Source organism: Haplochromis burtoni, unplaced genomic scaffold (genome assembly GCF_018398535.1).
Source record: "Haplochromis burtoni strain Fernald_Lab_line unplaced genomic scaffold, NCSU_Asbu1 Contig_68, whole genome shotgun sequence".
In the NCBI taxonomy this organism is placed as follows: Eukaryota; Metazoa; Chordata; class Actinopteri; order Cichliformes; family Cichlidae; genus Haplochromis; species Haplochromis burtoni.
In genome coordinates, this window is record NW_024582429.1 from 1,668,942 (window position 1) to 1,691,220 (window position 22,279).

A 22,279-nucleotide genomic window follows, 5' to 3' on the forward strand; every position below is an offset into this window, starting at 1 on the left:
GTGGATGACTGGATGTAAAGCGCTTTGGGGTCCTTAGGGACAAGTAAAGCGCTATATAAATACAGGCCATTTACCATTTATTCTCTTTATTAAAGGTTCATAAGGTGTCTATTAACCAATCAGTGCTTCAAAAACAGATTTTTTGGGCGGGACACGGGAAAATAAAGATGTTAGAAGAGGATCGATGTGCACTTAGTGAGGATTCCTGACTCAGCTGCAGCTGTCCGACTTACATGTTGGAAGTGTTACAGTTCCAGCGGAATGGTCAGCAAATCCATGTGTACAAATGACAGGCAGCCTGGTTCATGAATGGGTGTATCAGGCTGTTTAAAGATCACCTACACCTAAAACCGCTGTGTTTCATCATCCCCCAAATCAATTTCAGCTGGAAAACTGCTGCAGTGTTTCTCCTCTCTCTATCTTTACTATTAGTTTCCACCAATCCCCACTGATCCCCCTACAGAAAAAAAGACATTTACATTTTTAATGTAAAAAATTACATTAAAAATGCAGAAAACAACAATAATCTGCACTTTATTTAAACAACAACTATACAATAATTGTGCACCATAGGTGTGGATTCTGTTAGTTCTGCTGCCAGGTGGAGTCAAAGACAGTGACACTGTCACAGGATGTGCTCACCAGGATGCAAACGATACAGGAAGTGCCGGGCTAACTGGTTAAACTTTTAAAAATATAAGTGAGGGGACAGTCCATTAGTAAACCGATTAAACCTCCACATATACTGTATGTAAAAGTCTGTGTGTGGGGAAAAACCGAGCATGGACATGTTTCTGTCTGTTCTTTCCTCTCCATTATCTCACTTCACAAATCCTCAGATATTTTGTCCTGTTTCCTCAAAAAAGCAGATTCAGCATCACCAAAAGCTCTGCAAACTAATCTAATTTAGCCCAATATTTAAGAAAAAAAATCACCTGGGGCAAATTTACAGCTCCTTTAAGAGGTGAAGACTTGAAGAGGTTCTCAATGAGAGTGATGAGTTTAATTTTCTCAAGAAGGGGATACGGATGGAAATGAACGTGCACACGGGGAAAAAATGGCACATACTGCTGCCTGTCACCATCCATAGAGCACCATCAAAACAATATTCCAAGAATGTCCACAAGGAACAAATTACCTCTGTCTCTCTCTCACACACACAGACACACACACACACGCAATGATTCCCAAAGACCCATTTTAATGCGACTGGCAGCTGATTTAAGGCCCAGCCCTGAACCCTGGCAGCTGGTGAGACGAGGGATGTTGGGAGCGCTGTGTTTACTCGGGGTGTACTGTGGCAGCCTCGTTTCCCTCTAAAGTGTTTGTTTGTTTCTGTTTGTCGTGGCTCTGCTCCTCCTCGCAGCCTCGCCTTTTCGTCTCATTGACTCCCCGTCCTGATGTGTGGGTGCAGAGTCCATTAGACTGAAGGTCTGGGGGAGGTTAGGGGTGATGTGTCATTAGTGCTCTCTGCATTGCACCCATGGCTCACTACTTTGCAGCCACATTATCTCACACTGCCCACCTCATGCACCATACGGGATTGCTCACTGAAGGAAATAATCATTTGATGGTAGAACGCCACATTCTCCAACACCAAATAACACAAAATGGATCAAGTTTGTCTGAAATTATCTCCCATACGGCCAGTTTCACTCAGAACAATTAGAAACAGATCCTACCCACACAACTGTGACTCAATTGTTGGCAACTTTTTCACAAATGCCCCTTTTTCAGAAGCACTATCAAACACGCACAATAATAAAGGATCCAGGAAAATCCTGTTAGCGAGCACAGCGGCATCAGCAAACCCTTCAACATTCATTCGTTTTAGTTTGACTTCATCTTTTTCTTCTAATATCTTCGCACCACTAGTTTAGCAAGCACTTGGTTTTTGAGTGTTTCCATCAATAAAGGGCACAACAAAGGCAGGCAGATTTACACCCACAAAACAGAAAAATGTGGACGGAACAGGTCGTCAGGAGAGATCCGGATTGGGAATTTAGACGACTGGATTACAAAACTGTTGAGTGGAAAACGACATCACCAGTTGGGGTCATTTTATGTAGCTTATTTAGCAGCAGTTAGTCTAGGTAAATAATAAAATTAGCAACACACGTTATGTGTTATTTTCTTCTGAATAAGTGGAAGAAAATGGATGGATGGATGCAAACAGTGCTGGCATGATCAGGTCTCCAAGCGTCCAGTGAAACTGAAGATAACAGGTCATGTGGATGGGTAATAACCAGTTTGCAGTTTTGTCACTAACAGAGATGGGTGTAAACTGATGACTTACTTCAAGAAATAAGTAATGTAAGGAATTACTATTGCAAAAACAGCGATTAGATTATTGTTACTTCCCCGTAAGCACGTTGCGTTACTGCGTTATAAACCGTCGTGATTTTGTTTGTGAGAGTGTCTCATGACAATGACGTGTGCAGATCAACATGGATAACATGGAGTGCAGGGGAGAGTACGACCAGGCAGCGTTTAAAGCGTGGACGTATTTATATTTATTTAAAATATATTTAAAAGTGACGAAAACATTAGCGTGCGGTGTTCACTCTGCGTTGGAAGAAACGTCTTTCTACAGCAAAAAATTAAACTTCAAATCTGAGCACCGAGCGCGCTGCCACGGGAATGTGACATTCACAGGGAAACCCCCGGATCCTCCCACTGACATGACCGCTGTGGGCAAACTTCCACCCACCCCACTCCTGCTAAACAGGTGACAACAGATTTAAGCGCAACAGGTCTCAGAGCTGCTGAATCTTTGATTTTATTTATTTTCTGCTGTGTTTTACTTGCATCTATTTGAAAGAGTGTAAACACATAACATTATTTTATTACAGGAATATGTAGGAAATAGGTTTAAATTTCTTCCAGTCACAGACTGTTGCATTTAATTTAATTTTTGCTTGATGCAATGTGCATAAAGATAAAAGATTAAAACCAATAATTTAAAAAGAGGCTTTCCATTCAGTTTTATATGATGGATTATGCATAAAAATAGCATTGGGCTGAAAGGTTTATTGCTTTATTACGTTGTCAGGTTGTGTATCATGTTTTTGAAAAGTAACTAAGTAACTAATTACTTTTGGAAATAAGTAATCAGTAAACAGGTATACTTTTTTGGAGACGTAATCAGTAACTAATTACTTTTTTCAAGTAACTTGACCAACACTGGTCACCGACACACCATTAAGCACTGCATCCTGATCCTTTACGTGTCATTGCACCATTTTCAGTGTAGATTCAGAACGTTTGATTTGCTCTGTGTCTTAAACAGGAACATAATCTGCTTTAAAGTCAAGATTCTTGATAATTAATCTTCACACGCAGCTTAAACTTCTGAATACAAATCACTAAAATGTACAACTTTAAATAAACGCCACACATTATGTTTTAACTGTCAGGATCAGACTGCACAATGTTTCTGTGTCTGAGTAACTTTCTCTGAGGCTGGACTTGGACAGGACAAAACCTACCTGTGAGTGATAGACAGTGACCGCTACGGAGAAAATCAAAAGTCATTAAATTAATAGCTTTATGTAAATAAAATCGCTCAGAAATAAGCCTTCATATTTACATTCTGATCCAAGTTCGCAGCACAGGGAGGGAGAGAGGAATGCAGACTCCCTGACACATTTCTCTCCAAATCACAGCAAAGTGTTTTACAAGACGGGACTTTGTGTTCCCGTCCTTCTCCCTGGCTCACATCGCTGCTGTCATCTTCTTAGTGTGAAACTGAAGGGCATTTTCATCGCCACGTTCCTCATAATCCTGCTGATAAGCAGAGGGAGAATTGATTTCAAACCTTACGTCAGCCCATTTTACTTAGTATGCAAAGCCTGAAACTGTCCACTGGGCTTCTGCTGCCTGCTCTGTCTGAAGATCAGCAGAATATTTAAGAAGGCATGCTGTGTCTGTTTTGTGGCCCAGACAGCTGGGTTTGTGCTCGCTACTACACCGGTATATTTCATTAAAACTGTAGCAGAGACAATCAGCCCGGGTCAGAGGACAAACTGTTGTATGCATGAGTCTGAAGAAGATATGGCTGCAAGGAACAATATAGCATTTTTAATGCAGCATTAAAAGCTTTGCAGCGGTAGTTGAATAATAAAAGATGAAACGATTGGCGAGAAACGTGGCCGCCTGCCAGCCTTAATGCTACGTTTTATATGCTGTTCTAACACAGAAAGAGGCAGTCGTTACGCTGTTAGAGCAGCACTGTGTGACAAACGCATTAAAGTTTATCTTCATTACCGAAGTGACTGAGCCTAAGAGTGGCAGGGATTTTCACAAGGCATTTAAACAGAAACTAATACACAGTTCATTCCAACCAGTTTGTTTTACTGGTGAACTTGAAAGACTGACTGATGGAACCACAGGCAACGGCCCTCCTCACCATAAACCTTACCAACGTATCGCCATATCCTTAGCATCCCATCCCACAAAAACGCCATCATCCAGCCCAGATGATCCTCCAATGAGTTTCCTGTCTGCTATTGTTTGTGTGTCATTAACTATGTCTGTATGTATTGTTTTGTTCCACCCAGCTGTTCATCCATCTGTTGGGACCAAGACATCATGTGCACGCCTGTAGAGTGGCTCACAATTTCCCTCCAACATCCACCGCAGCTTTGACGATGAAGCGATGGCTGTTCATTACCTCTTCATCCCACTCCAGTCAATCATTCCTCATTTCTCAAATCATTTGTAAAAATGACCTGACTATGTGTTGGGTCTACAAAACAGGAAGAAGAAGAAGAAAACTTCCAGTTTTAGATAGTTTGTTTCTGCAGTTTCTCAAAGAAAACATGTTAAAAAAAAAAAATCAGTATCCCAGCGTTCCGATCTCTTTTTCCTTTCTCGTTCCCTTTCAGTATCGTAGGCCACACTGAGCCATACACAAAGCTGTGCTGTAAAGGTTTCTGCATAGACATCCTGAAGAAACTGTCCCGCACCATTAAGTTCTCCTACGACCTCTACCTGGTCACCAATGGCAAGCACGGCAAGCTGGTTCGAGGAATCTGGAACGGGATGATCGGAGAGGTATGAGCAAAAGCAGCTAGTTTAGTTTTGTTTCAAGATACAAAATCTTTTTTTCCCCCCTCTTTTATAAAAAAAACAAGAAACAAAATCTACATCATAAAAATCCAGGTCTGAATGTTTCAGAAACTGAAACTTGATCTACTGGGATTTTTAAACAAAACCGTCTTTAGGGTTTACAGAGAGTAAACTATCCCACAGGACTGGAGTTATACGAGATGAGGCCTGACTGCTTGATAGGAAGGTAACAGGAACTCAAATAACTACTCATTACAACCATGGTGTGTAGAAAGGCCTTCCTAAAGGCCATGCTGCCCACCTGCCGGGCAGGGTGACAACAATATCCATAAAAAACACTGAAATTATCCAACCAGGTTGTTCCGCACAACCAATTCAGGGTCACAGTAAGCCAAGGTGAGAGGCGGGGTACACCCTGGACAGGCCACCAGTCTATCGCAAGGACATGCACAGAGACAGACAACCACTCAAATTTGCATTCGCATCTACGTCTAGCAATAACCAACATGCATGTCCTCAGACTGTGGATGTCAGAGTACCCGGAGTGAACCAACGCAGGCATAAAGAGAGCTTGATAAAAGTCATCCAGAAAACACGCCTGAAACTGAAAGCACAGTGAAACTAGAAGTCGGATTGTTCGTTTTGATGCTGAGTGTCAGGCAACAATAAATAAGAATAAAAACCCTCAAGAAGACAAAAGTCTGTTCTCTGATTGAAAATGTGTATGACAAGGTCGACTGGGTCAACACAAAAAGGAGGCGCAAGTGTCCCTATGAATGATGTACTTTCAGATTCCTCTGACCGGCCCTTCTCCTGAGTTGTTGCAGGATACAACATTAGTAGGACCCCCCCCCACACACACACACACACCCGTTTTTATCAAAAACAGGAAGGCTATTGTGCTCAATGAGGCATCGACCTCCGCAGGAGAGCTAATGGCTTGCATGAGTGTCTGGACTGTAAATCTACCGGCTCTCCATCAGCATGATAAACAGTGGTGTTATATAGAAACAAAAAAAGGAGGGTTGCAAAGTCACAGTGGAATTTGAACTGCACTGCTGTGGTTCAAACATCAGAAGAAATAGCATCAGCGTTTTTCAGCCAGACCATCCAGAGCCTGCAGTCTTCAGTCACTTGTTCCATTTCCAGCTTCTAACATTTGTAAGTGTGGCTTTATGTAATAGGTATTATACTATATGCTCCAATACATTATGATGGATTAGAGACGGATTAGATGGCAAATCATGTGTTACAATGCACTGGAGGAAAAAAAAGGCAGGATAACACTGGCAGTTGCTTTTGAGCTGCGTCCATCTGGCTGCTAGCTGAGCTCTGGAAGAAGCAGGAAGTATATCACCCTCAGGGGCAGAGGCCCAGTGTGTCGACTTCACTGATAAATGAGATTTATCTCAAACATCAGCAGAGGATGTCCTGTATTATGTAGCTACAAAGACTTTGATTTATGATCACATCATACAAACATCTGCTATCTGTTTGTACCTACATCCAACCCCAACCACCCAAAAAAAATCCAATAAAAACATAAAATCGAGACTCTTCTTCTGCCACAGGTGTTCTACAAACGGGCCGACATGGCCATCGGTTCGCTGACCATAAATGAAGAGCGTTCAGAGATTATTGACTTCTCGGTGCCGTTTGTGGAGACGGGGATCAGCGTGATGGTGGCTCGGAGTAATGGGACGGTCTCTCCTTCTGCTTTTTTAGGTGAGGAATGTTTCCTAGAAGCATTTTAACTAAGATCAAAGCATCACTGTGCAAAAGGCCGGAAAACACGCGAAAATAAAGAAACTCATATCTCGACTTTTTTAGGCTGACATGCAATATGTGAGGCGTCACAACCGCTTTTATTTAAAGTCACTTTATCGTTATATAAAAATGCAAAAATAAAACATTACAAGGTTTTGGTTTCTCAGGAGCTGCTGCAGTTTCACAGGAAACCTTTTGAAACTTTTCTACCTATTTTCTTGATGTTTGCAATAATTACCTTTGTACTGGGTAAAATGATTTCGCTCGGCTGGGGATATTTCAAGTCTCTTTGAAGTGGGGCCGTGCGAGGTTTGGATCCACAGTCAGTGGACCTGTGGCAGATGGCAGCACCACCAACCGACACACTGTAGTAATATTATTAGTCACAGCTTCACTGAAGAAAAGCGTAAAGTAACAGAACTTCAAATGATATCAATAAAGTATACCATCTATGTCTTTTGCAAATATTGACACATTACGAATTATCAGTTTATTGTAGTGTGACCTCGTGGTCTACAGACGTAAAGTACCTGAACATCTATAAAACACTCATATTTGCATATATCTGCAAACATGTGCACTCGATTGGCTGTGCTCTCTGTCCCCGCAGAACCCTACAGTCCAGCCGTGTGGGTGATGATGTTCGTCATGTGTCTCACAGTTGTGGCCATCACAGTCTTTGTCTTTGAATACTGCAGTCCAGTTGGGTATAACCGCAGCCTGGTCAGTGCCAAAGGTGAGTCTCCTAACCCGGTCCAGTCCATCAGCGCCTCAGCCCTCGAACAATTAACCAAACAGAAACTTCATGCAAGCATTACAAGGACACAGATACCTGCTAATTGGGGCTAAAGATCTATTAAAACAGTGCAATTTTCCTCCAATTTCCTCCAAGACTTTGACCCGACACTCGTTGCGAGGCAGCTTGTTTTACGCTGCGTGTTGTGTACCTCAAGTCGAGTGTTTTGACCGATGCACAAAACATTATATTGATAGAGATACGTTGTAATGGCCGCTATGATCTTCGTGGGTCTTCGTTAGATGGTGCCTTGCAGGGAAAAGCCTGTTCTAACGTTTGAGTCTAAGGTTTATTTTGAGCACCTGACGGTTCTTTTTACTTCTCATCAATGAACTCTCTCCACACTCTTTTACGTGATTATTGTGTACGTCATCTAAAGCAATGAAAAGATATTGCAGTAATTGGTGTGTTTTGCCATTAAATATAATTAAAAGGTTTTGTAAACTCATGAGATGAATAATGATTTAATCCGGCTAAAAGCCTCAGACTCTTAGTTGTCAAGGACTCATTTCTTCTTTAAGGTGAATGTTTGCCAGAGGATAGAAAAAAAAATCATCTTTTGTTTAAATTCAATGATATTTTGGTAGCAACATTTACCAAATACTGTGTTGGGTACCGTAATGAGCTTTTCTCTAATGGAAAACTGACCTGCACTTAGGGCTCAGTGAGGGTCATTTTGGACTTTGGTTATTTGTATCCATGAAAATCTTCTTAAAATGTTTGCACCCACAAAACCATTTTACATTTTTATTTTTTCTGAATTCGCAAACATTCTCGGAAAGTTTAAAGTGGAATTTAATCCATGCAGAAAATATTGATCAAGATATACATTTTCCATTTTAAACTAGCAAACAAACTTTTTTCCAGTATTCAGCAGCAAAATACCATTTTAATGTCATTTTAAAAACTGATTTAACACATGGCAGACCTGACTTGTTAAAGGTTTCATATCCAATCCTGTTTACAGTGGCCACGTTGGATCGATGCCTGGTAGATTGAAATTAAACTGCAGCGTCTCAGAGCCATGTGGGTCTATGAAATGTTCTATAATGGATGAAGGACATATGGGTTAAACCCATTTAATCTTTATTACAGCAGTCTTTATTTTTATATATTCTATAAAGTACGACATATATGACGTCACAAAGGTAACAATATAAACAATAAAACAATAACAATAAATAATAAAACACCAATCATGTTCTTTTTGACATGTAACTTGAGATTTACCCAACTGGTGTCTTTGTGACCATCAGCACATTCAGTTACATATTATTGCTGCATAAGTCAGTTTGATTTAGACTGAAATACTACACCAATAACTCAAGACCAGTCAGTAATATTTGGGTAATAAAGAGTTAAATGAAAGCTGACATAGGCAAACTTGGACAACGTTCTTTTGTATATACTTATCTAATCAAATACCAGTTGCAGCCGGTGTGTTCTCAAATTGCAAAGAGTCACATCACAGATGGCGCAAACTGACTGACATAATCCACACATCTTCACCAGTCCATCTCAGAGTGACTGCAGTCAATCTAAATTGTACAGTAACCGTTTGGAGACTGGTTGCCTCCCACCAGCCAACCTGTGCAATCACCAAACTACTAGGCAACTACCAATTTTCAAGGATGTTGCCTTCCTATTTCTAGTTTACTGTGATTGAGCCATTAGGGGAAAAACTCAATTATCATCAGAAGTGAAAGTCTGAACAATAAGTATAACTATGTTTGTTCATCCCTAAAGTTTTCTCTATCACTAATATGTTAGCAAAAAACACGTCAAGATATTAATTAACAAATAAATATTTTAAACGTGTTAGATTTCACAGATACTTGGGTCATCGTCTTTGCCGGTACTAAATGTCCCCTCTTTACTTCATCCTTTCTAGATCCCGGAGGTCCCACCTTTACCATCGGGAAGTCTGTGTGGCTGCTGTGGGGAATTGTCTTCAATAACTCTGTCCCTGTTGAGAATCCAAAGGGCACCACTAGCAAGATCATGGTCCTGGTCTGGGCTTTCTTTGCCGTCATCTTCCTGGCTTCCTACACAGCCAACCTGGCAGCCTTCATGATCCAGGAGCAGTACATCGACACAGTGTCCGGACTGAGTGACAAAAAGGTACAGACCTCTGTCATTGACCGTCCTGGGCGTGTTGCTGTGTTTAATGTACAGCTTAGGAAAGTGCTCTATTTTAGGAGTGCAAACAACATGTGGCAGAGCTATGAAGTGTAAACATCCAGAAATGCCAATGTCATAGCTGTGACTTTCCACTTTCCCTGCAAAACACTAAAGGGTTCACACAGTAAGTGGGGAAATTGAATTACACAGCCAGACTCTTTGGAAGGTGATGTCAACGGAAAGCCTGTGAAACATAATACACAAGTGGATTTTCTGGGTAGACGGCGATTATATTTTTCTGGTATTATCTTATGCATATTTGTGTGGCCCGGGGATGTGTTTTATAGGAATATTGACGAGGAAATCCATGTTAAACCATCAGCACAAAAAATGATTTGCAGACTTTTTGCTTGCAGGCAACTGAAGGGATTAAAGAGGCATTTGAGGAAAAGACCAAGCAGTCCGCCGCTCATTACGAGTCTAGCAAAGTCATTTATAATTCCAGTTTCATCATACATTAACTCTGCCATGCAGCGAAGGAAACAGAATCAGTCTGACAGTGAGCCCATAGATTATTAAAGGGAATTCTGCATGGCAGCATGGTGGGAAGTGAGCGCTCAACTGCTGTTGGTCCAGCTGTGCCGAACCCCTTAGGTTAAGTAAATGTAAATGAGGTACAAGAAGACACCACAGAACGTGACCTTGTATCAGAGGAGAGTGATAGAGACAAGCTCAGCTACTTTCAAGACACTGCAGTGTTAAGGGAGATGATTACCTCTTTTGTCCAGAAAAGGCACTTCACTTACACAACAACTTTTTGCAAGTCGGAAGTCGGTAACACGTCACTACCCCGAACTTCTTTTGGCACTGCATCTCTAACCTTTAAAGTAGGGGTGTAATAATTCTCCAAAACCACAGTTCATGCCATGCCTTTTCTTCAGAGTTGATGGTGAAAAATATTCATTATTCTGATGGCTTTCTGCAAAATCTTCATCCAGGTGGATTCAGGGTCTGAATCAGTCTGATACTGATAAACATCAGGAATACTGTGTCGTATATTTGTTCATTTTTGACTTCTGGACAATGCAGATGTTCAGAAGTTCATGTCTGATGGCTTGAATTGTAAAGATCAACAGGTATCAGATCAGCACCTACTGACCAATCAGTTCTTGAGACAATAGCGTCACCCTGGAAGATCCCTGGGACCTCTGTGTGGACACCAGGAGGGTCTAAAGATTCTTATTTGCAGCTTTAGTCCTTTACATTTCTTCTGTTGGCTGCAAACAATTTCACAACAATTTTATTGTTTATGCTCCTTAATATAAAACCCTAAAGCAGGACGTCCATTTGTACCTGCGGACCTTATCAAATTTCCACGCTGTCTAAGCCAGGCATGTCCAACACATTTTACCCCGTGGATTACATACGGCCCACTCCCCTGAAGCTCCCCTGTCTGTCAGTGTAAAGGAGTTCAACTACACTTGCGATTTCAACAGAACGTCTCAGTTTTTCTCCAAGGTAAATAAATGTTGCTTCAGTAAATGAAAGAAATCTATCAGCGCGACTCTTTGGGCTTAAACTGTAAGAAATAAATGTGTAAAATTACAGAAAAACATCGGTTAGCTCACAGCCTAGCACTGTTTTTTTTTTTTTACTGTAGATCCAAACGTTTTTATAGCAGACGAGAACTTTTCTGTCATTTAAATGTTTTTCTATTACTTAATTACTTCAGTGTACCAAGAATGACCATGTGGGAAGTCTTTATTAGTGAAAAAACCTCTAGTGGGCCAAAATGCTTTTCTGTTGCTGGGCAGATTCTGGCCCCTGGGCCGTATGTTTGACATCCTTGGTTGGATTTTGTTGATCATTCTGCAGATGAACAAATGAAAACTAAAAATCTTCCGCACATCTAAAATTTAATAAAATAAAATAATTAATTGGTGCCTTAATTTTTATTAATAGTTCAGCCCTTTTCATCTTGGCTTCAGATAGGCGATACTACACTACTGCACACTGACTTTCAGTCACTCATACAGGCGGTTTTTCTGTAGCAGCTGTGTTGGTTTCAGTCTGTAAAGTCAGTGTAGCCTCTTATTTTTAAGATAATATAGTTTCATGTTCCTTTGGGAAGTTTTATTTGTGGTCAGATGATGCCAATGACATCTCAGTCATGAGGACATGATTGAAAGCCCTGGGTTGATTTATTGAGTTGATAACCACCTTTGTGTGACTGCTTACCCTGATTGCCAGTGTTGGAGTAAGTGAGGTGAAATGATATCCTGGGTATGTTGTACTTGCTTCGTACTACAGGCCCCCGACTGACCATTAATAACGCTGATCCTGGGCTGATGTCAGCAGCCTGTGCTGCAGCTGATGTGATTTCCTCCAGAAGTGTTAGCTTCTGCCATGCAGACTGCAGCAAATGTCATTTCTCTGTTTTCTCATATTATCTGTCACATTATCAGATTTTCACTGTAATATAATTAGACAGTCATAGTAGAATTTGAAAAAACAAATCACAATGATTATATTATTATGAATCCTAGAGAAAATTAAAAAACAGATAACGGGACTGGTTAAATTAATAACTTTGTTTTTTGAGCAACGAGGTGACGAAATGCATAACTGTACAAACAAATATAATTTGTTTACATATCAATCTCTGTGCATTTTATCACAATATTGATATTTCATTTCTAAATATGAAGACGGGATACGTTACGGGCGGAGACTGCACTGGTGTTCCTCATAATGCCAACACTGTAACCTGTACTCTGCTACTTCGGTTTCTTTATTTTAACAGCTGACGATTTGTGTTTAATCTCAGTCTGTTCACGAGCACTCTGTCTTTCTGAGATGCACAAATTTTATACAAAGTAACTTGATGTTCAGCTTGTAATCAGACACAATCAGCTCCAACAGAACAGCCTACAAGAGCTACATCTAGACGCTAAACACCACAATACAGGAGCCACCAACCAGCATTGTGGAGCTTAGTTGTATTGTTTAGTTGTATTCAATTTAGAAAGACTTCCTTTAATGAAAAATTTAAAAAAAATAATAATAACTTCGGCATGCTGTGAATTATTTTGTCTGAAAACAGACAATATTGGATCCAAAGATCAGGGTTTTTTTAATGGAAATTGTAATCATCACATTTCAGTTTTTCCTTGAGCCTTCTTGTTCTTATTTCTCTTTCACATGAGGAGAAGTGCTTCCTCATAAAACATCAGAGTGATTGAATAATCTATGTCTATATGCCATCGTCTCTCCTGAGACACTTATTCGATCAACGGCATTATTTTTGTCATTAAAAATTGTTATTCTACTTCCAGTTTCAAAAGCCGCAGGAGCAGTATCCTCCATTCCGCTTTGGTACCGTCCCAAATGGCAGCACAGAGCGCAACATAAGGAGTAACTATCCCGAGATGCATGCCCACATGGTCAAATACAACCAGAAGGGAGTGGAGGATGCCCTTAACAGCCTCAAAACAGGGTAAGTGTCTGCCAGGAATCGTAAAAAGTCTCCTCACAGCAGACGTGTGACTGAAAGAAGAGCCAGACAATTACACGATGGCCATTTGAGTAAAATCCTTTTCTTTACCCTGCTAGGAAACTGGATGCTTTTATCTATGACGCTGCTGTGTTGAATTACATGGCTGGCAAAGATGAAGGCTGTAAGCTGGTGACAATTGGCAGTGGCAAAGTGTTTGCTACCACTGGTTATGGCATTGCACTCCAGAAGGATTCACGCTGGAAACGACCCATCGACCTGGCCCTGCTCCAGTTCCTGGCTGATGGTAAATTCTTCATTTAATAGATTGCTTTAATATTTGTATTTGCAGTATTCCCACAAAGCTGAATGAGAAAAAATTCTAATGATTGAAAGCAAAACCTATACTGTTGTAATAAAAGGGCCACACAATATTATTACAGTAAAATGTATCTGAATGAGAGAATGAAAGATAAAAGCAATAAAGAAACTTTCATGAGATAAGATCAAATGTGATTCATTAGGTCCTTAGGCAAAATATTGCAAAGCCTCGGGCAAAATCCCCATAACCTTTGGCAGAATATGCAGTAGGTAAACATTTGGATAATAAAGCACACTGTCAGACTTATCACTGCTCAGATCAGCAGCAAAGGCACACGATTTAGGCAGGAAGATTTTTGGAAGATGGTGGTTTATGTTTCTTTTGATTTGTAGCTTTATTTTTACTGATATCGCTGCTAACATGTTTGCTAGAGCCAGCGATGTGAAAGCTTTCTTTGCAATAATAGCCATAAGGCTGGGCGATGGTCTCCATCACTGGATCATCGTATCGTCCCCCTGAGAAATCACAAATAACCAATGGCATCGGTGCAGGACATACAGGGGCTGGGGGTTAAAGTTCACTTGTTAAGGTAGCACTTTCCACCCTCTGTAATGCATACTGTACTGATCGAACAAAACAAACAGAGCACTACAGCTGAAATACACACACCAGAGAGCACTTCCCTTATCCAACATTACGAGAGACGCTGCAGCAGTTGGAGAGAGTCATTTATACAGCACAAAAAAAGCATGATTTAGACACTGTAATTAGTGAGAATAAGTTGAAAGTTATCATTTGATCAGTTGCCTGGATCTTTTTTGTAATTAATTAATTACTTAATTATTTAAGGTCGTTCTGAGTCCTCCAGTGTTTCTTCATATGTGGGAATCTCACCTGGTTCTCCTCTAGTGTCCGCCATGACCTCTGCATACATACGTAGTATGTAGTAGAGGCTGTTAAGCTCTAATTTAAAAATGAAACCATCCTTGCGTTTTCTCTCATTTTGAGATGCACCAGTGCAGCCATTCCACACATGCACATTTATTCCAAAGGAAGCAGAAGTGCGTGCAAGGACTTGTGTGTGCATGCATGCGTGCACCAAGACAAGTCCAAGTCGCAGTTGTCGGTAACATGTGGAGATATCGCATAACATAGCAAGACGGATAATAGGCTTGTAATGCCTTACTTGCACTGAGTCTGCCCCCTCAGATTGTTGTCTGCATCTGCACAAACCTAAATGACTATAATAAAGGGGATCCTGAAACTGAAAAGAAATGCTACCTTGGTCTTGTTTTCTGCTTAGTTCAATATGAACTTTGCATGAATTAAATTCACAGAGGTGCATTTCCTTCTTGCAGCCAGGTAAATGTTACCCATGCCCCCACCTGGTCTGTGGGGCTGCAGTTTGAGACCCCCTTGTTTTAGACAAACAACCGCTGTCTGCCCAGGATTTTTCAATTTGCAAAAAAAAACAACTTTACTCCGTTTTATCTGGGGTACTGATTATCTGAAAGAATTTCATTATCCCATGTGAATGATGTTCAAAGGAGATTGGAGGGTGTTCTATTACTCCCTAAAAATACTGCTAGTGTTATGCAAATAGAGCTTAAGCCTGTATTCTGTGCTCCTCGCTCACAGGTGACACACAAAAGCTGCAGACCGTCTGGCTCACTGGCATCTGCCGTAATGAAAAGAAAGAAGTCATGAGCAGTAAGCTGGACATTGACAATATGGCGGGGGTCTTCTACATGCTGCTTGTTGCCATGGGCCTGAGCCTGCTGGTTTTTGCTTGGGAACATCTCCTCTACTGGAAACTACGACATTCAGTCCACAAATCAGAGCGCTTGGACTTCCTCCTAGCTATCAGCAGAGTAAGTACCTAAGTGGTTTATGTTACTTTCATCAGCCACGTAGCTTTAAGAAGTGCATTCATGTGCTGTCAGTAAAATCTAAAAAACAATCTATAATAATAATAATAATAATAATAAGTTCCCAACAAGGAAAATTCACCCAAACAGATTCAGTGCTCATGTTTACGCAAACTAACGGCACAAAAATTCACAATTGTAAAAAAAATGCTGTATCCTTTGTGAGGTCTCCTTCAAAGTAGAGCATTAAAAGACATCGGAAATCCAGTAGGTGAGTAACACAACCACAATAGTTCAAGGGTAGCAAAAGAAAGACTGTAAAATACAGTGAGCTTAAAGCAATGAAGGGACTTCAGGGATACTGGAATAAAGTGGCAGTCGTGCTGCTGGTGAAACTGAATCTAAATTGCCCCATTAAAAAAAAAAAAAAAACTTCATCTGTGTGTCTAGTGTAGTCAAAAATGAGATTAAGTATTCCAAAGAGATATGCAATGTGGATGTAAAATATAGCTGATGGGATAAAAGTGGAAAAACTAATATGGTAAGTGCACGATCAGCAAATCGCTCATTTATATTCCTGAGATGAAGCTGTGTCCAAACAACATTTCAATCACAGCAACACGCACATAAACCATCAAAACAATAACGACTCCTTCTGCAGTTACAGCTTTCTGTCATTTTTTTCCACTTTACTAGGTCAGCATGTCAATAAAATCTCTCTTTTTTTAAAATCCCACTCAGTTGATGAAATTGCCGGTCATTCTGGTATCTAATGAAGTTTACACATATTAATATTAACTTTCCACCTCTCCGCAGGGCATCTACAGCTGCTTCAATGGGGTAGAGTCCGCTGACCACAACGGGAGCATACAGAGTCCAGATGTCACTTCTAACTATACACAAGCCAATATGCTAAAGATGCTTAAAACAGCCAAGGACATGGTGTCCTCTGCAAGAGTGGAGAACTCTTTGGATAATGCCACCAAAACAATAGAGAACTGGAGCAGGCGGGGGGCCGACAATGTGCGAGCTGCCCTGCCACCCAGAGTTACCACCACAGACATGACTCACGGACGCCTGCCCTACATCTCAAGCATCACAGACAACCATTCTCCGTACCCTCAGAGGGCCATTACACCCACCTTTCCCATTCATTATGGGGATTCTTCATCCCAAACCCTCCTGGATAAGCCCCGGGTGGTAACTCGGCCAACCCCACTCCGGTACACGCTGCCCGCCCGCAGCAGTCAGCACATCTTAGAGAGGACTCTGCCCATCTCCAGTCTCAGCAGCCCTCACATCGCCATAAGGGATCCTTCTCCTGCTGGACCGTCAAACCCCCATCCCAGCAGCAGGCTGTATGTGGAGAACCAAGCCCGTCACCCCATCTCTCCTTTTGCCACTTACAGGGACTTCCAGATGCCAGATATCTACATGGAACACAGAGCACCCCTGAGGAGGAAGTTCAGCTACCCCCCTGACTGTGTGAGCCGCAGGAGGAGGTCCCATAGCTATGTGTTTGATGCTGCAGACCCGAGAGTAAGAGGTGATTACGATGGACCTCAAACCTGCCTCGCCGAGCTGAGAGCAAATCACCTCCTAAGCAACCACGCCTCCAATGCAGCTGCCATGCCTTGCACCGCAGGACACTACCCTAGTGGCAGCACCAGCTGCAACTCCTGCATGAAGTCCTACCTGGAACCCGACATGGACGACATACCACTCCTCGGAAAGGACAAGCTGAACCGCCGCGCCTCATTCCTCAAAGCCACATGGGGCAATGACAGGATCCATCAGGTAGATGAAACAAAGCCTTCGACATCCACATCTCCCCCGACCAGAGGAGACATGCCTGACCTGTTTCCACGGGTGGTAGTGGCTAACCCCAAACCCCACAAGCTATATGGCAGTCTGGGGCACAACCTGTCCTGCTACCCTTTGGCTGCTGAGCCAGCCTACTTGGACCCAGCCCACATGGGCTCCTACCCCTACAAGCAAAAGCTCAAGTACTCCGAGTCCACCCGGCTGCCCTCTTACAGGGAAGCCATTCTGCAGAACGCAGCCGCCCTGCGCCGTTCTTCCTCCACAGTGGTGCACAGACACTATTCCACCTACCTGAACTCGTACACAGACTTACCCGTGTACGTGGGGCCACTGGCTCAGGGACCGTCCCAGTTCTACAACAGTTCCAAGGACATGTGCCACTTGTTTCCCTGTACAAGCCACTGCCCAGACAATGCAGCAATGCTGCCTCGTATGAGTGACAGGCAGATGGTTTACCACAACAATATGTTTGGGGCCTACGATGGCACAGGAAACAGGGAAGACCCAGGCTCTGGGCCTAGAGACCGGAGGCAGGTGTTGGTTGCGCGAAGAGTCAACAGTCCCTATGTGCCAAAGCCCTGGGGTAGGGTTTCAAGCCTGGAGTCTGAGGTCTGAACCACCATCCTTAACAGTCCTCCATTAGGCTCTGTGACTGAGCCCCAAGGAATGCCTGGAGGTTCTCCCCTCAGCCTCTGGTTAAAGCAAAAATAAAACTCTACACCAACAGTGTATTTGAGAGCATTGACTCTCAATTATCAGTGCAATAATATCTTGGGCAGTGATATGTAAAAGGAGAAGACACTCAAAAACAAGTTACTGCTGGGACTTTATAAGCCAAACTGAAATACAAATTTTAAAAAAGGCAATGTTGAAAAGTATTTAATACATAAGAATTTAACCCGTTGATTGTTATTTAAACGATTTTTAAATGCTGTGTTGCTATGTGAACGAATACTGGGAGACAATATACTGTAGCCTCTCGATCTGATTACAACTTGTGATTTTCTGCTCTCATTTCCTACAAATTCACTTCAGTTTCCCACCATTTCGATTGAGTGATAAATTATCGATATGATTTTGTGATCAAACCACTGACATGTCTTCCGAAAATTTCTAAGTCCACAACCTTGGGCGCACCGTTGTTCTGAGACTTTCTGCTCCACTGGTCATTAATGTAATTTGACTGAGATTTTAAAAAGGGAAAACCATATAAAGTATCATGTATTTCCATTGTCACACTACCCTTTAATAAAGAACAAGGCCATCAAGGGTCTTTTGGGATCATCCTCTGTCCTCTTCATCTGTGTCCTCTCATATTCAAAGGACATAGAAAGAAAGTGGCTCTCTCATTTAAACTTGAGTTGTATTATGCACACAGTCCATCGAATCATACAGAAAGAATAAATACAGTATAGTGGAACCATTTTTCAGTGAAGTAGCCTAGGGTCTGCTATTCCACAGATCACTTATAATCTACAGATATTTAAACAAGACTTGGTCAAATCAAACAAGCGGTTTTTCCTAAATGACCCTGAAGATCAGTACATATGGTAACTAATACAGAAAGACAAGGAAATTATTTCACCTGGGAAAAGAAAAGAGAGGGATGTTTATCCATTTACAACAACAAAATCTGTATTTTTATGTTGTCACTGAAAAGTCTGAATTCCCAAAGGAGCAACAGAGGGTTCAAAGAGTTGCAGAGCTTAAGCCGAATCTCATATTTTCTAATGTTCAGTCAATGTTTTAGTAGATAAAACAACTGATTCACATTCACATATCAGTCAATATTGTTGTTATTATTGTTCAAATGATAAAATCCCTACAAAAAATATTGCTGTACAAGAGGTACAGCCCTGACAACTGCCCAAAGCAGAGTTAACAACTTCACTCCCATATCTGTCCTGACTTGATCTTAGATGTGTTTAAATATTAACTGCAGGCTCAAAAGCCATGGCGTTTTGGTTTCAGCTACAGTAACATGTAAAAAGATGTAAAAAGATGTAAAATGAGAAAGTTGCAAACAACAGAATATCCCTTCACACAGCTCACAGCATCCGTCTGGGTAACAAACCATAAGATCAACACTCATTCACACAACAGTCGTGTGCAAACAGCTCAGTCAGGGTGCTGCTGTTGAATCTGGCTGCCAATCTCTAAACACAGAGAGCTGCCCCTGCAGCCGCAGAGAAAGGCCGCACTCGAAATAAAACGAAAAGCAAAGGCAGTATAAAAATCAGAAGCACTGTAAGTAAGAGGGAAATGAGGCGTTTGAGCTGAGATGGTAAATATTACCACATTTTTAAAAAACGAGAGTAGGAATTTGTCTGCGGAGATGTCAATCCAAATAATCCATTGGTTGATTAGGACAGATCTATGTCTATGCTAATATTTAATGTGTTAATTCACCAATATTTAATCATAAGCTGCACATCTCCACAAACTGTCAGGAAATTTGGCCTGGTAGCTTTTCCTGCGAACTGACACAACAAAAAATAACCCGACTGATGGCTCAAATAACCTGTGTTCACACTCCATGTTGTTCACAAAGCACCAACTGCATGTGCCAAGCAAAAAACAAAGGGAAATGACTGCAGCTCAGCCAGCAGAATAAAGTTTACAAAGAGTTAAAACAAACACCGCACACAGCAGTATGAACGCTCAAAGCTTCAGCCAACAGATACCAGAACAATCAGCCAGGAGCAGATCTGCAGAGAGCAACGAAAACAGCCAGCAGCGTCAGCAGGCGCACTTCAGAACAGCAATTAAACAGAGTCCCGGCAGAAACTCACCTGTTAGCAGAGGCAGTAAACATTTATCGTGCCGAAGGTTCCCATACTCAAAGCAGCAATGAATATTTCTGATATTTACATGCCTAAAGCCAAATTACAGCATGCAACCATCACCGGCTTATCCAGAAGCAAAATAACACAGAAGACAGGCAAACTGTGTCCCATGTTCAATGCTACACATTCTCCATGTGATTCTGCTAAAGAAATCAGAATGTGTCTTTATTTAACCTCCTAGGACCTGCGTCCACATATGTGGACATCACATTTTGGGTTATTTAGACCAAAATACTCAATTTTGCTCTACAAGGGCCTGATATCCACTTACGAGGACATTATGCTGCTACTGTTCTATCGAAATTTTAATCAAATATCCTCATAAGTGGCTCTAATTTTTCTCAGAAACAAAAATTAGGCAAATTTTTTTTTAGGAATTCTTTGTTTTTACATTCATCAGGTCGCAATCAGCCCAAATATCAAAGAGAAATTAAAAATGCAAGTCGTGGAAGAGTTTGGGTCTTAGGAGGTTACGTGTGTTTGTTTCTATGAGGCATTCGTTTTCATTAAATAACAACTCTGAGAAGTATGGAACTAAGACACAACTGGACATTTACAGTAAACATGATAGCCGGCCTGACCTGGCTGATGTTCATCTGGGTGTCAGCTGTCAGTCTTCTCTTCCACCCTGCACAGACAGGAAGTAAAAGAATTGCAAATAAAGAAAATGAAAAAGAGAAGGAACTGACAGTTGCATACCTGAAAACACATAAAAATGATGAGAAAAGAAATAAAAAAATGCAGGATTGAAAATAAATACATGACATCTGGTCCACAACACTTCTCCGTCCTCAAGCTCAGAACTTACTATGCATTAGCAGCAGGCATCATGTATAAGAAACAGTAATCCAATAAAAATACTGTAAATAGGTAAAAACGGCAGTATTAGAATAAAAGCAAAAAGGTAAAATGAAAAAACAAAACAAAAACAGGAAGCTGGCATCTTGTTTATGTTAACATGTTCTGAACTTCTTTAATATTATTTGACTTTATATGTGACTTGAAAGCGGAGAAATTAGAAGCTCTTTAAACTAAGAACAGGCAGTAAAGACTCTCACACTGAGCTGAAATTAAACTAGTGCAAATACATTATTACTGTATGTATTTATGGACCAGTCTTTCCTTATTTCAGTGACAGATACAACCCCAGCAAATTTCTATTGGATGAACTTCTTTCTTTATTATTTATAGGGTGAGCATATTTTGACTTCCAAAAAAGAGGACACTTGGCCCAATCATAATAATACTGTTTGTTTATAAAAACATTGTTAACATATTTAAACGATGCCTTCTCCGTGTGGTTAATGAATGGCGAAATTCAAATGTCATATAGGCTTTTACAAGTCAACAAGCACAAAACGTTGGCCACCCTATTATTTATTTATTTATTGGAAGAAATCATTTAGCCTGACTGTTAGCTAGCAAGCTCGGCTCTTAGAGCTAATCAATTACGCTAGCCGAGATCACCTGTGCCCGACAGAGTTACACTGACCGCTGGAGGGCTACTGTCACGTGAAAATTACAAACAACACTCCGTTTAACAGCAGAAATAATCTCATATTTAAAGGATTTATACGAGTTTAACACAGACGAACGTACCGAAGCAAACAGGAGGAGAAACCGCGGTCCAAGTCTGGAGACACCAGCAGAGGGCGCTGCGCCTACTGACAGAAAACAGTGAAAACTACGTTAAAAATCCAAAAAAAATTAATATATTATTAGTAAAAAATAAATAAATAAATCATTTAATAGTTAATAGAATCGGGCGTGAATATATGGCAGTGAATAAACCCATTTAGGGGTCATCTACCTCCATCTCACCCTATCCTATACTCTGTCACGCCCATCATGTCCACTCTCCCTCCTCTGCGCATGTCCAAACCACACCTGTGTATCCCGAGCTGCCTCTCTGCTCCACTTATTTCTCACTCAACACCTCCAGCTCAGCCTCCTGGCTTTTTTCAGTTTAAACCATGCACCATCACAGGTCTCACTACCATCTAATAAACCTTCCCTTTCACTCTCGCTGCTTTCCTTCTGTCACAAATCACCCCTGACTCTCATCTCCACCCACTCCACCCCATCTGCACGCTCTTCTTCACCTCTCTTGTGTGCTGGCGTGTTTGTGGATGGTTGACCACAGGTGTTTAAACTCATCCACCTCACCACTTG

The 22,279-nt window shown here is 41.3% G+C and overlaps 1 protein-coding gene and 1 long non-coding RNA gene across 2 annotated transcripts in view; one reads left to right on the forward strand and one right to left on the reverse strand.

The window, feature by feature from the left end:
- Positions 1–20,537, forward strand: part of grin2ca (glutamate receptor, ionotropic, N-methyl D-aspartate 2Ca) — a 77,200-nt gene extending 56,663 nt beyond the window's left edge. Inside the window, exons 6-13 of the mRNA XM_005924164.3 lie at positions 4,887–5,055; positions 6,642–6,795; positions 7,448–7,573; positions 9,525–9,754; positions 13,090–13,250; positions 13,367–13,554; positions 15,208–15,440; positions 16,254–20,537. Of these exons, the coding sequence (XP_005924226.1) occupies positions 4,887–5,055; positions 6,642–6,795; positions 7,448–7,573; positions 9,525–9,754; positions 13,090–13,250; positions 13,367–13,554; positions 15,208–15,440; positions 16,254–17,876 (2,884 nt within the window). The 3' untranslated portion in view covers positions 17,877–20,537. The remainder of the gene's footprint in view (positions 1–4,886; positions 5,056–6,641; positions 6,796–7,447; positions 7,574–9,524; positions 9,755–13,089; positions 13,251–13,366; positions 13,555–15,207; positions 15,441–16,253) is intronic.
- Positions 9,641–22,029, reverse strand: LOC102308890. Its single transcript, XR_006054482.1, has 4 exons — positions 21,918–22,029; positions 21,707–21,771; positions 20,689–20,735; positions 9,641–9,739 (listed from the first exon to the last, which is right to left on the reverse strand). It is a non-coding gene; the product is annotated as an uncharacterized LOC102308890 (long non-coding RNA).
- Positions 22,030–22,279: the final 250 nt, after the last annotated feature.